A 13,475-nucleotide genomic window follows, 5' to 3' on the forward strand; every position below is an offset into this window, starting at 1 on the left:
GTTCCGAGTAGCTGAATCTTTGAAACAACAACCAATATAAATTTACTGTCTCTCTGCCTCTGAAGATGATGAAAAGTGCTTCAGTAAAATATGAACAAATAGCCACACGTGTCAGACCATTAATATTCTAAAATTAATTTTAGAGACACGTCTGAACTTCCTTCCCAAGTGAAAACGAATATACTGCAATATAGAGAAGTCTCGAACTAGGATCACTGATATAACTCTTCCAGTCATATTCCAGCCCAGCTTCCTCAAGTGATGATGCCTATAGCACCTATTTGGCAGACTGTACACAAATGGGCTGTTAAACACTTTTTTATTATTATTATGTTAGATCAACTTTTATTTCGTGTAGTGAAGCCAGATCAATATTGTGCTACTTGAACTCAGGTCATGTAGTGAAGGGGGGACTGCGATTTGATGACCAAAGGGTTTGACAAAGGGGGGGGGGAGGATGATGATTAGGAATAAGGATGCAAAATCAGGAAAAGGATGAGACTGCTTGAGGCAAGTCAAAGACACACACACAGAACGTTATCTATCGTTCTTTGAGATATCAAATAATTGCTATGCGAATAGTCACTTTATTGGCATATTAAAACTGTCTGTACATTTAATTACCATACTTTGGACTATAGAAAGACACACAAACAAATTATATGTTAATGTTTATTTGGAGAGTCTACAGTAGTTGGAATTACAGTCTTTCTCTATTGCTGGATGTGTAGTGGGGGGAAATGTTCAGGGAATGGACAGTACCATCGCTTCTCTGCCTCAAGACACAAAAACTTTAATAAAATAACCACTTCAGTAAGTTAAAATATCAACCAATTAAGTTAAAATTTTATTAAAGAAAAAGTGGCAACGAGAAAGGGACTGTTATAATTTATACAAAATGATAATTGTGTCATGCTTGTGTCACGTAATGTAGTGTGGATGTATTTTCTTAATTCAGTTATATCAGGATTGAAATTCCCGCAATTCCAACATCTCATAATCAGTCTTATGACTTGTCATTAAAATTCAGCCTTGTACTGAAGTAATTAATCTAATCTTTGGGTTATAAGCTGTGCATTGAGCGAGATTTACATCATCAATTTACAGAACAAATTCTTCACCAGTTACTGATTGCTCATAACCAAGCGAATAACAGTTAAAATAATTATACAAGCTTTCATGCTTCAGGCACTTGTGTATTGTCTCAAAGGCCATCTTCAGGTACATTCTTCTAGTATTCTTCGCCACCTTCTTCGTCCTCTGCTTCAGTAGAGTCTACGCCCACTTCCTCGTAGTCCTTCTCGAGAGCTGCGAGGTCCTCCCGAGCCTCCGAGAACTCACCCTCCTCCATGCCCTCTCCCACGTACCAGTGGACGAAGGCCCGCTTGGCGTACATCAGATCGAACTTGTGGTCGAGGCGAGCCCAGGCCTCAGCGATGGCGGTGGTGTTGGAGAGCATGCACACGGCCCTCGACACTTTAGCCAGGTCGGCTCCCGGCACCACCGTCGGCGGCTGGTAGTTGATCCCCACCTAAAACATATTACATCATTACCAAGAGTCTAGTTAAGGTAATTATCGCATGAAAGCGAAAAGTCATTACCATTATGTAGCTTGTTTAGGAATATAAGGCCAAGATAGGAACTGGGATTAAGGAACGGTGAGCAACCACGTTAATCCTAAGAGGAACGAACGCCGGACGTGCAAAAGGCAAGGCCGTCACTGTACCGACCAGACCAAGTGGTTGGATTATCAACAGTCAAGTAGTATGCAACAAACAAAAAATACATAGTAAAAAGAGTTCCGCTTAATTTAACATTCAACAGCACTGAATTAAGAGCGGCAAATGAATAAGAATGCACTCAAATACCAAATGTTTCTTGATGTTCGTGATTCCATTGCTCGCGTCATCAGCCGTGTCTAGACCTGAACGGACATCAGTTTGAAAACAGGCATTTACAAAACAATTAAACAATGTCTGATTAAACAAACAATTAAACAAACGAGCATAAAATGTCTGTAGGTTATATTACATTTTGAAAATAAAATGTATTCGAATAAACACTTAGTTATATAACTATTCAAAGTGTGTAAAAATTTTTTGGGTCACCTTTATATATGAGCTGCCTCGTATGGGCCAAGATATCGATGCCTTCTGCAGTTTCATTTATTATATTTTACCCCTCCAGTCACACACACACATGCGTCTAAGACTCCAGGTCACCATCCCTAACACTCTTCGACGTTAAATCCATGAATTGATATATGTATGTTGGATTAGCATTGTAAAAACACTTCAATGATCTTGTGTTCAATAAACCACTGAACTATATGTTTAGCAGGTTTCTAACCCTGTTCATGGAGGACACAAGAAAATGTATATACGCTGGATACCATTGTAAATGTGTGGCCACGTCTGTGATAACAAATAATATAACAAATCAAATATAACAATATAACATATAACACGTGTTCACCACAAACTCCTCCTTCCTCCTCTTCTCCTTATGCAGCAAACACTGATAAGTAAAGTAAAGACATGGCTTTTCATCTAGTATTGCTGTTATTGAAAGTTTAAAAGGCTTTAGACTGACCTTCAAAGTTTCCTCTGTCTAAAAACATAGATTGGAACATTACGAGCATAAATTGTCTCCAAAACACACTGTCAATCCAGGTCTGTCGATGGCACAGGAAGTTGTCAACATCCCAGGTCTCATGCAGCATCCCACTAACGGTCATCCTCCCCACCAACATCCATTTAACGGTCATCCTCCCAACCAAAATCCCAGTAACGGTCATCCTCCCAGCCAGTAACAGTCATCCTCCCCCGTCACCTTGAAGCCAGTGGGACACCAGTCGACGAACTGGATGGTCCTCTTGGTCTTGATGGAGGCGATGGCGGCGTTGACGTCCTTGGGGACGACGTCGCCCCGGTACAGCATGCAGCACGCCATGTACTTCCCGTGGCGAGGGTCACACTTCACCATCTGATCAAACACAAACACCTCACCAATTGTCTTAACAATCTCGTATATCCAGACATCGAGATTAATCTTGATACTCACAAGAAAAATTATGTTAACCGAAATTATGCATTCAGATATGTTCATTATCAATAAAGCTACCGTGCCTACCTTTCACATATATCATAGTAATGAACTATACTGAATCTCAGTTTCATAGCTTATAGATAACTGTAGCCAAAGACCTGCCGGTGGGCAAGACGACTGACCTGGTTGGCGGGCTCGAAGCAGGCGTTGGTGATCTCCGCCACGGACAGCTGCTCGTGGTAGGCCTTCTCGGCGGAGATCACAGGGGCGTAAGTGGCCAGTGGGAAGTGGATGCGAGGGTAGGGCACCAGGTTGGTCTGGAATTCGGTTAAGTCCACGTTGAGGGCGCCATCAAACCTACCAGGACACAGACGAGGTGGTCAGGGGCGTGCGACAGCTGCTGAACTCATCATTTGTTTTCAACTTGAACTAAGCAAAAATATAAGCGTATTCGGCATCTTTTTAACACAAAAGGTATACTGTTTGCCAGCTTATATACGGTACCTGAGGGAAGCGGTTATGGAGGAGACAATCTGGCCAATGAGTCTGTTGAGGTTAGTGTAGGTGGGGCGCTCAATGTCCAGGTTCCTGCGACAGATGTCATAAATGGCTTCGTTATCCACCATGAATGCGCAGTCAGAGTGCTCCAACGTGGTGTGTGTCGTCAGGATGGAATTATAAGGCTCGACCACAGCTGTAGAGACCTGCATAATATGTTGGCTGAATTCTCAGTATTCAGTAGGCCTATAGCTAAAAAAAATATTTATCATTAAAGCTAGTGACATAAATATTCAGATAGATAAATAGGTGTTACGGTTGATTTTGATTGTGAAAAACTTCACGGACATGGAATTATAACTACAGACTGGTCCTCTGCTTGACATTCTCTGAGCAGTATAGGCCAGGGGGGGGGGGGGGGAGGCCGTGAGCGGCGCGGGACACTCACCTGCGGCGCGGGATAGATTGAGAACTCCAGTTTACTCTTCTTTCCATAGTCGACGGAGAGCCTTTCCATGAGCAAAGAGGTGAAGCCGGAGCCGGTGCCGCCGCCGAAGGAGTGGAAGATAAGGAAGCCCTGTAAACCGGTGCACTGGTCGGCTAACTTTCTGATGCGGTCCAGCACCAGGTCGACAATCTCCTTGCCGATGGTGTAGTGACCTCGGGCGTAGTTATTGGCGGCGTCCTCCTTGCCCGTGATGAGCTGCTCCGGGTGGAACAGTTGTCTGTACGTGCCCGTCCGCACCTCATCTGTGGAGTATCACTCAATCATCCCATGTCCAACCACTTGGGCTGGACGGTAGAGCGACGGTCTCGCTACATGCAGGTCGGCGTCCAATCCCCGATCGTCCACAAGGGGTTGGGGCACCATTCCTTACCCCCCCGTCCCATCCCAAATCCTTATCCTGACCCCTTCCCAGTGCTACATAGTCATAATGGCTTGGCGCTTTCCCCCCTGATAATTCTTTCTTTTTAATCATCCCATGACACCACCCAGCCTCCTGTTTACATAGTACTTTTTGTAACTATGTGGGATATCGTACGCACACAGGCGTAATGGACTATTAGATAGTAGAATTTGGTACTATACATTTTATAGTCTGACAAAATAAAGCTAAAAAACAAATATTCCTAGGCCTAGTATAGCACATATGTACTATATTAGACCTCAGATAGGCCTAGGAACGTTAGGTTAAGTTTTCTTTACAACTTGAGTACACAAATATTTCCGCTTTGTCCAAATTTCATACTACCGATTTCTACTTTCTAATTGCCTTCTACGTCAATATGTGTACGATGGTCCTCATCGTTACTATAAGTACTCCCTAAACCTATGCCTTTCCATTGAAGACTTTCAGCGCCGTGGAGAGGGGGGGACCTGCTGCCTGGGTAACAGCTTCTCCCCCGAATCAACCTACCCTGGCTTTGCGCCCTGGTGAGGCCACTCCAGACCGACAACCAGAGCGCAACTCCATAGTCTCCTGAGACTGGTGGATGCCTACTACCTAAACAGGAGGATGGGCATTACGGGCTATTCATGCCCGTGCCACCTCTTGGGTGGCTTAATCTTTATCAATCAATCGAGGATGGGCTGCATGACACTATCACAATACTTGTTACTTATCATTTGTGTTACTTCCTCCACCCCGACAGGGAGCTGGTCGGCCGAGCGGACAGCACGCTGGACTGTGATCCTGTGGTCCCGGGTTCGATCCCGGGCGCCGGCGAGAAACAATGGGCAGAGTTTTTTTCACCCTATGCCCCTGTTACCTAGCAGTAAATAGGTACCTGGGTGTTAGTCAGCTGTCACGGGCTGCTTCCTGGGGGTGGAGGCCTGGTCGAGGACCGGGCCGCGGGGACACTAAAGCCCCGAAATCATCTCAAGATAACCCTCAACTTAGCGAGGGTCGAGGAAAAGACAAGAAAACTGCCGCTGAAACAATCTTGTAAACAAAGAAACTTAAGTTCTTTAAAAATTTAGGACGCACTGAGAAAAATAAAAAGTATTAATAAAAAATAATGTACAGAACAAAAACCATGTAAAAAATAAATGTTTAAGGCTGAACCATGACTATTTCAGGATACACAATCATCATATCATCAATTTCATCATATCATCAACTGAAATCATCAATTTCAGTCTCCGTGGTGTAGTGGTAAGACACTCGCCTGGCGTTCCGCGAGCGCTATGTCATGGGTTCGTATCCTGGCCGGGGAGGATTTACTGGGCGCAATTCCTTAACTGTAACCTCTGTTTAACGCAACAGTAAAATGTGTACTTGGATGAAAAAACGATTCTTCGCGGCAGGGGATCGTATTCCAGGGACCGTAGGATTAAGGACTTGCCCGAAACGCTACGCGTACTAGTGGCTCTACAAGAATGTAACAACTCTTGTATATATCTCAAAAAAAAAAAAAAAAATATCGAGGATTAGGAACAGAACAGAAAAAAATAGAGATAATTTACCATTATATATAGACACACACTAAAAAAATTGGGGCGGTAGGAGAAGAAAATATCAAAGTGTTCAGTGAGGATATACAAGGTGTTCTTTGAGTACTCTTTATTTTCTTCTCCGAGGCTATGGGTCCCTACACTTGCACCAGAGGTGGTGCCCCTATAATTTAAATTTACTATTAAGTCTTGCTCTTTTTATACAGTTCCTCTCTTGCCCCAACCCGTTCTCGAACTTTCTTACAGTCAATATTGACTTATTAAATAAGTGCATATGTGACATACTAATTTATTGTGAATATTTTAGTTTACCTTGAAAAGCTTCATAGAAAACACCGACCTTACCTAACCTTCTTAGTATATTAAGATAAGCATCTTATTGCTTCGTAATTACAATTATTACTTAACCTATACCTATAATAGGTTAAGTACTAATTGTCCAGTTGCATTATCTGGTGGTAACTTTAAGGTCCAGCAGTAATGACTTGGAAGAAAAGTAGGTGCATGAGTGTAACCGTAAGAAAGGACTGGCTAGACTTACCGACGACAGTAGGCTCAAGGTCGACGAACACGGCTCTGGGAACATGCTTGCCGGCGCCTGTCTCGCTGAAGAAAGTGTTGAAGGAGTCGTCTCCGCCGCCGATGGTCTTGTCGGACGGCATGGAGCCGTCGGGTTGGATGCCATGCTCCAGGCAGTACAGCTCCCAGCAGGCGTTGCCGATCTGAACGCCCGCCTGCCCGATGTGCACACTGATACACTCACGCTGTGGGCGAGGGAGACATGCTCATCATCTCACCACACTACAGGGCACTCATCCAAGTGTGACTTGGGTTACGGGGGAGGGGGGGGGGGACGACACTACTACAGAAAGGATAGTTAAAGGCTCGAACCCCACAGACCTCAAGGACAAACCATTCTCTTGACCAGACCACACACTAGAAGGTGAAGGGACGAGGACTTTAGCCACGTTATTGTGACTCATCGCCTACAAACCATTCTCTTATTATTACCAAAAATTCCATAAAAAAGTTATGCTTAGATTTAGCGCCCTGGTCACGATATTGGAACCAGCTCGGTCATGAAGCACAAGGTTTACCCCCAGATTATGATCCGGTAATTGTTTAATATTCCGGTACATACATTCCGGTTCGAAGGTCTCTCCATTTGCCTTGATGATCTTGCCAAGGTAGATTTTAAAACTTCGCAGTGTTTACGGCTCCGGTGGGTAGGCGGTTCCTTGGGTTTATAACCCTGTGGGTGAAAAAGCCTCTCCTGTCTTCAGTCCTTCATTGTGGCTTGTTGAGCTTGAAACCGTTGCTCTGTTTGTTACATCTGACCTTTTGAAGAAATATTCCGGATCAACATCCTCCAAATTGTTCAGTATTTTAAGTTTCAATGAAATCCACCTTGTCGTGTCTGGTTTACAGTGTTGTTAGCCCTGTGGCCCTCAACCGTTCCTGATACGAGAGATGACTTAGCTCTAGAATTACTTTTGTTGCTCGGTGTTGCACTTTCTCCAGAGCGACTACGTCCTTCTGAAGATGAGGTTTTCATGCTTAGATACAGTAATCCAAATGGGGGCGCACCAGAGATTTATACAGTCGACTCATGACCTTCTTTTTCTTAAAGTCAAAAGTAAAAGATGGGAGCTATCATGGGGAGCCCCATGACAGCTCCCATCTCCCCATGACAGCTCCCATCCCCCCCCCATTGACAACCCGAGTCTCAACAATGGCTGTGGATTATGGGGGATGGAGCTAGCGTGTGTGTGGGGGCGGGGCCGTTCCGGTCAGCTCACAGACAGTGGATATACGTCTGCCACTATTGATGTCTCGCCTTATTAATCAAGGTGGGTCTGGCACGCGACTCTTGGTAAATACCCGAGGGGAAGGCAGTGTGGATGGAGAGTCAGCACGCGACAGGGGCGAGGCTGCTGGCTTCCCACCAGACCTCAACTCCAGTCTACAGGAGGAGGAGGGTCCCTTCCAGAACCAAGCCCAATGTTCCAGCCAAAACGTGGTTGGGTTACTCACAGGACCGAATTCCAGCGCCCCAGTTTACGGGAGGACTTTTTAAACAGGGTTGAACTGCAGAATCTACACTACAGGAGGAGGAGGAGAGATGGCCGGCCTATAGTAGGAGGCATCTCCTCAAGGTTCTGAGTAAAAGAGAAGTTCTCCTCGGGGCTTGAACTCAAGGTACAGCCTACCGTACCTAAGAGGTGGTTTCCTTCAGGGCTGAAATCCAGGGTGGGTCTTTCCAAGGGTCTTATGCTCCAGCCTACAGGTGAGGGTCCTCCCCCCCCCCCCCATGAAATATTGCCAGGCTTTGACTATATATTTTTGTTTATTTATATATAAAAAGAGTTCTTGCATTCTTGTACAGCCACTAGTACGCATAGCGTTTCGGGCAGGTCCTTAATCCTATTTTTTCCCCCGGAATACGACACTCCAAATCTTTTAACAACCAGGGACCCATTCACTGCTGGGTGAACAGAGGCTACAGTTAAGGACTGGCGCCCGGTCAATCCTCCCTGGCCAAAGTGCTCGCCAAGCTCCGGGCGAGTACTTTACCACTGCGCCACGGGGACTGCTAGAAAGTGTCCCCCCCCCCTCAACTTCAGACGGGGTGGGGGCAGTGCAGCCCCCACCCCCACACACACACAAACACACACACCGTTAATGCCATGTTTATGTCCGTAGTTGAGGTAAACAATGTAGAGTTGGCAGAGGAATCTTGCAGCCGACGGAGTTGCTAGGAGGCATGACCCCCGCGATGCCGGGGGGCGCCGCCCCTCACGTCTAGTGACGGAAGGGGGAGGAGCTTGAATGGAAGGTGTGATCTTGCAGTCATGATACTCTCGTGAGCTGGCGGGGCCCTGTACAGGTTGGGGGAGGGCGCGGGGCCCTGTACAGGTTGGGGGAGGGCGCGGGGCCCTGTACAGGTTGGGGGAGGGCGCGGGGCCCTGTACAGGTTGGGGGAGGGCGCGGGGCCCTGTACAGGTTGGGGGAGGGCGCGGGGCCCTGTACAGGTTGGGGGAGGGCGCGGGGCCCTGTACAGGTTGGGGGAGGGCGCGGGGCCCTGTACAGGTTGGGGGAGGGCGCGGGGCCCTGTACAGGTTGGGGGAGGGCGCGGGGCCCTGTACAGGTTGGGGGAGGGCGCGGGGCCCTGTACAGGTTGGGGGAGGGCGCGGGGCCCTGTACAGGCAGGGCGGAGTGTAACATGATAGTATGAGCAGCAGAACGGCTGCAAGTTGTTCATGAAAACTGGCAGATATACAAGTTCTTCTGGGAACAACGCTGTACAAACGGAAGTGTTTTAGTGGGCTCCGCGGCCCTCCGCTGGAAGCTTCACCCTTGTCGCCCACCTTCAGTCACCCTTGACTGTCATAGGCAGAATCTTTAAATAAATAAAATTTAAATAAAAAGTATAATATACTCTAAGCATATAATTTTGTTTACTAGTCACACCCTCTCCCCCCGGGGTGTTCGACACCCTCTCCCCCCGGGGTGTTCGACACCCTCTCCCCCCGGGGTGTTCGACACCCTCTCCCCCGGGGTGATGGCCACCCCCTCCTCCAGGGGTGCAGAACACCCCTCTCCCCCCCCCCCGGGGTGATGGCCACCCCCTCCTCCAGGGGTGCAGAACACCCCTCTCCCCCCCCCCCCGGGGTAATGGCCACCCCCTCCTCCAGGGGTGCAGAACACCCCTCTCCCCCCCCCCCCCGGGGTAATGGCCAACCCCTCATCCAGGGGTGTAGGACACTCCTCTCTCCCCCGGGGTGATGGCCACCCCCTCCTCCAGGGGTGCAAGAGAGAGTCGACACACCAGACGACACCGAGATGGTCAGATCAGGTGCCGCCTGCCGCCACCAGCGCATGACGTGACTTACACAAGAGTCTGCAGCTGAGTTATCTAAGATGTAATTAAGAACACTCTTCCTTCGTGACAATCCAGGAAATACCTCTTCCATTCCGTGCAACAATTGGGGGCGTCAACATTGCCTTTACAGTAGACACTTTACATAAGACTTGTTGTTGTTTAAGATTCGCTTCCTGGAACAAAAAGTTCCAAGCAGCACGGGCTATGGCGAGCCCGTAGACTCGTAATATTAAGACACGGGAGGAATCAAGTGTGTTCTGTGTAATCAAGATTATCAGCAAGTGTGATCATTATACAGGAAGAAGTGTGTCCTTGCTCGAGACTGAGTGGGTGGGTGAGCGTGTCCATATTTAAGAGTGAAAAAGGTAAGGTATAGACTATGTTGATACAGAGTGCGTGGTCAGTGTAAGTGTGTGGGTGTCTCGAGTGTGTGTGAAGTGTGTCAAACACGGTAATTTGGGTGGTTAATGAGTCGTTGATGTGGGTGTAGGGTCACCTTGAGGTGGGTCGGAGTTACCTGGGGAACGGGTGGGGGGGATAGATGGAGTTGAAGGGGTCCGGTAGGGGGGTTGGTTTCACCTGGGAGTGTAATGGAGGCTGGGATGGGGGAGGGAGGGAGGGAACTGGTCACGGAGGGGGTTTGGGTCACCCGGGGGGGGGGTGTAACCTGGAGTGGTATCCAGGGATCAATAAGACGCCAAACTGTCCCATGCGGCTTACCCCCTACCCCCTTACCCTAGGGAGGGGAGCCCCCTCCCTTTGAGAACATTATCCACCACGCCCAGCTGTCAACCACCTGGGCTAGACGGTAGAGTGACGGTCTCGCTTCATGCAGGTCGGCGTTCAATCCCCGACCAGCCAAGTGGATGGGCACCATTCCTTCCCCTCCCCCATCCCATCCCAAATCCTTATCCTGACCCCCTTCCCAGTGCTAAATAGTCGAAATGGCTAGGCGCTTTCCCCCTGATAATTCATTCCTTCCTTCCCTCACTCCACAGCGTCCGTTATCCACACTGCAGATGATCTTGGCACACACGGTAGGCACTCTACAAGGCGAGGACTTGACCTCGTCCTCCGAGATTCTCCACGAATGGAAACAAGCCTCTCCGTCAGTCTCTTTATACCCCAAAAGTTTAATCAAATAACCCCATTGTACTTGCAATTATTTGTATTCAAAACAATTATTCTTCCAATTAGCTGAACGTCATTAGTTGGCAAACTCATGGGAAGAAATAATTGTATAGATAAATAACACAACATTGAGAGAATCACTAATACAAACTTCCCAGTATAGGTATACCTGGAGTATACCTGGAGTATAACTAGAGTGAGTTCTGAGAGTTCTACTCCAAGCCTAGCCCGCGAGCCAGGCTTGACTTATATCTTGATCCAACGGGTAATCAATCCCATTTAAAAGATTTTGTATTTCTATGGTATGCCCCTAACATGCACAAGAAAAACAAAACACGACACACAATTTACCTCAATTTAGATAATTGTGTTGATAAATTTTAAACATTGACCAAGATTATATTACCGATGACCGCAACATAGGCTAGGATCATACACATCCTAGTAATTTTGTCTAATAAATAACTAATACATATCTGAAGCAACGATGAAAGGCAACCTATTATCTGTACAACATATGAGACAATGGACAATGGTAGCTAAGGATATTATCCAGTCAGACAGTCACAATTGGGACAAACATTTGGGACATCGCTAGGAGTCTTCCGGGGAAAATATAGTCTTGAGAACATTGGTGCATTCAGCATTTAAGATATTACATATAACACCAAAAGTTTGAAACAAATAATAAGAAAGATTTTTGTAAGACCCAAATTTATTCAATCTTTAAATTGAAGCAATAATTTTATTATTAAATTTGACGAGAAATGAATGTCAACGATTTCACAGTGAAATCACAATGGCGTGTTGTATCAATGAAAATCATTTTGAAGCAATGGACTGAACTTGAATCAACGTTCTGGTGATTCCCAGACACTTGCCATAACCGACTCGGCCACGATGGGCTGAAGGCATGTGTCTGGGCATCACTAGCATGCTGATTCAAGTCACTTCATTGCCTCAAAATGATTTTCAATTCAACTATTTAATTCCAACGAGGAATTAATCAATCGTTAATTATGCTGCAAACACTAACCTAGCTTTAAAAAAATAATATATGTATAACGTTTACAAATAGTTCAGAAAAATATTTTTCAAATCCTGGACTTGGAGCGTGAAAAAGAGGCTTAATTTGGGGACAAACATGCAGCTTCGTTTGTATCTAACGATATATACAAGACTTCCTTTAGGTACATAGGGATGGCTGCAGCCTTCCCAGGGCCCAAGGAAAGGTAATAACAACCTACCCAAGGCCTAAGGAAAGGTAATTACAGCCTATCCAGGGCCTAAGGGAAGGTAACTACAGCCTATCCATGGCCTAAGAAAAATTTACTACAGTCTACCCAAGGCCCAAGGAAAGGAAACTACAGCCTACCCAAGGCCTAAGGAAAGGAAACTACAGCCTACCCAGGGCGTAAGCTAAGGTAGATACAGCCTATCTAGGGTCAAAAGAAATGTAGATACAACGTATCCAGGAACCTAAGGAAAATATGCCATGCTTTCAATGATCATACCCGGTGATAAATGGCTTTTCCCGGTGTCAAATGGTTATACCCCGTGTCACCATAAAAGAGGTTATGCACGAGCACAACCAACTCTCCTTCATATGGCCCTCACTCGTTTGCATGGGCCTAACCACAGAAACTTATTTGTCATCTCTTATGCACCCCAAAAAATGACTATATCTCCAAACTAATAATTCATTAGGAGCACAACTTCGCTGGGAATGCCATATATGACGCTGCACCAACATCCAAAAGGTCAGGCACCAGCAGGTGTGGAAGGCAGCAGGGCTGGTCAATACACATATAAGGTAAATGTCTCCCCTCGAGGCTAAGGGAGAGAGAGGCTTTCCATAATTTATAACTATAGATCTGTACTGATAGCAATCATCCAATGTACTCGACCGAGCTGTAAACGTAAGCTCGAGTATGTATATTTTGTTTGGTGGGAAAAAAATAACGATAGGTTTTCCATAGAAGAATGTTTAACGAGGGTAATTGAAGGTGCTTCACTAATGTTTATAGACGGAGCCAATAAGAGAGGGGAACTTACCATTGTCGCCGACCCGAGCCTCACAAAGTGTAACGATGGAACACGAGTGAGATTGCTGACATTGCTCCTCGCGCTCCACCTTTATATATACACATATATACACACACACACACACACACACGCACACACATGCATGCCAGGGGGGCGGGGCTTGCCACGAGCTGCGGACATATCGCGGCCAATCATAACGTTCGCTTTCGTTTCCGCCATAGCCAATCACATTACAGTATCTGTCCGGATGTAGCCAATCACGCTATGCAGTGATGATCTCATAATATTGACCAAGCAATGTTATTTGACGTTGGCGTTAATGTTATGCGGATTGTATTTTTTACTCAGAATTAACCGGACCTCAAATTCCATACAATTTTTATAATTAGCCTCGTGTTTTTTTTTTGTTTTTAA

At 46.4% G+C, this 13,475-nt stretch overlaps 1 protein-coding gene across 1 annotated transcript; it reads right to left on the reverse strand.

Moving 5' to 3' along the window:
• Positions 1 to 654: 654 nt before the first annotated feature.
• Positions 655 to 13,204, reverse strand: LOC123764264 (tubulin alpha-1A chain). The gene is made up of 7 exons (XM_045751864.2): positions 13,071 to 13,204; positions 6,543 to 6,765; positions 3,995 to 4,296; positions 3,553 to 3,752; positions 3,231 to 3,405; positions 2,833 to 2,985; positions 655 to 1,531 (listed from the first exon to the last, which is right to left on the reverse strand). The coding sequence occupies exons 1-7, from the start codon at positions 13,071 to 13,073 to the stop codon at positions 1,232 to 1,234; spliced, it is 1,356 nt and encodes a 451-aa protein (XP_045607820.1). The 5' UTR covers positions 13,074 to 13,204; the 3' UTR covers positions 655 to 1,231.
• Positions 13,205 to 13,475: the final 271 nt, after the last annotated feature.

Source organism: Procambarus clarkii, chromosome 1, assembly GCF_040958095.1.
Source record: "Procambarus clarkii isolate CNS0578487 chromosome 1, FALCON_Pclarkii_2.0, whole genome shotgun sequence".
NCBI classification, from domain to species: Eukaryota; Metazoa; Arthropoda; class Malacostraca; order Decapoda; family Cambaridae; genus Procambarus; species Procambarus clarkii.

Bases quoted from the DNA above. Each gene is read 5' to 3' on its own strand.
- LOC123764264 (XM_045751864.2), bottom strand. The intron at 4,297-6,542 runs GTAAGTCTAGCC...GATACTCCACAG, and splicing joins CCTTGAGCCTACTGTCGTCG to ATGAGGTGCGGACGGGCACG. The intron at 3,406-3,552 runs GTACCGTATATA...GTGTCCTGGTAG, and splicing joins TCCATAACCGCTTCCCTCAG to GTTTGATGGCGCCCTCAACG.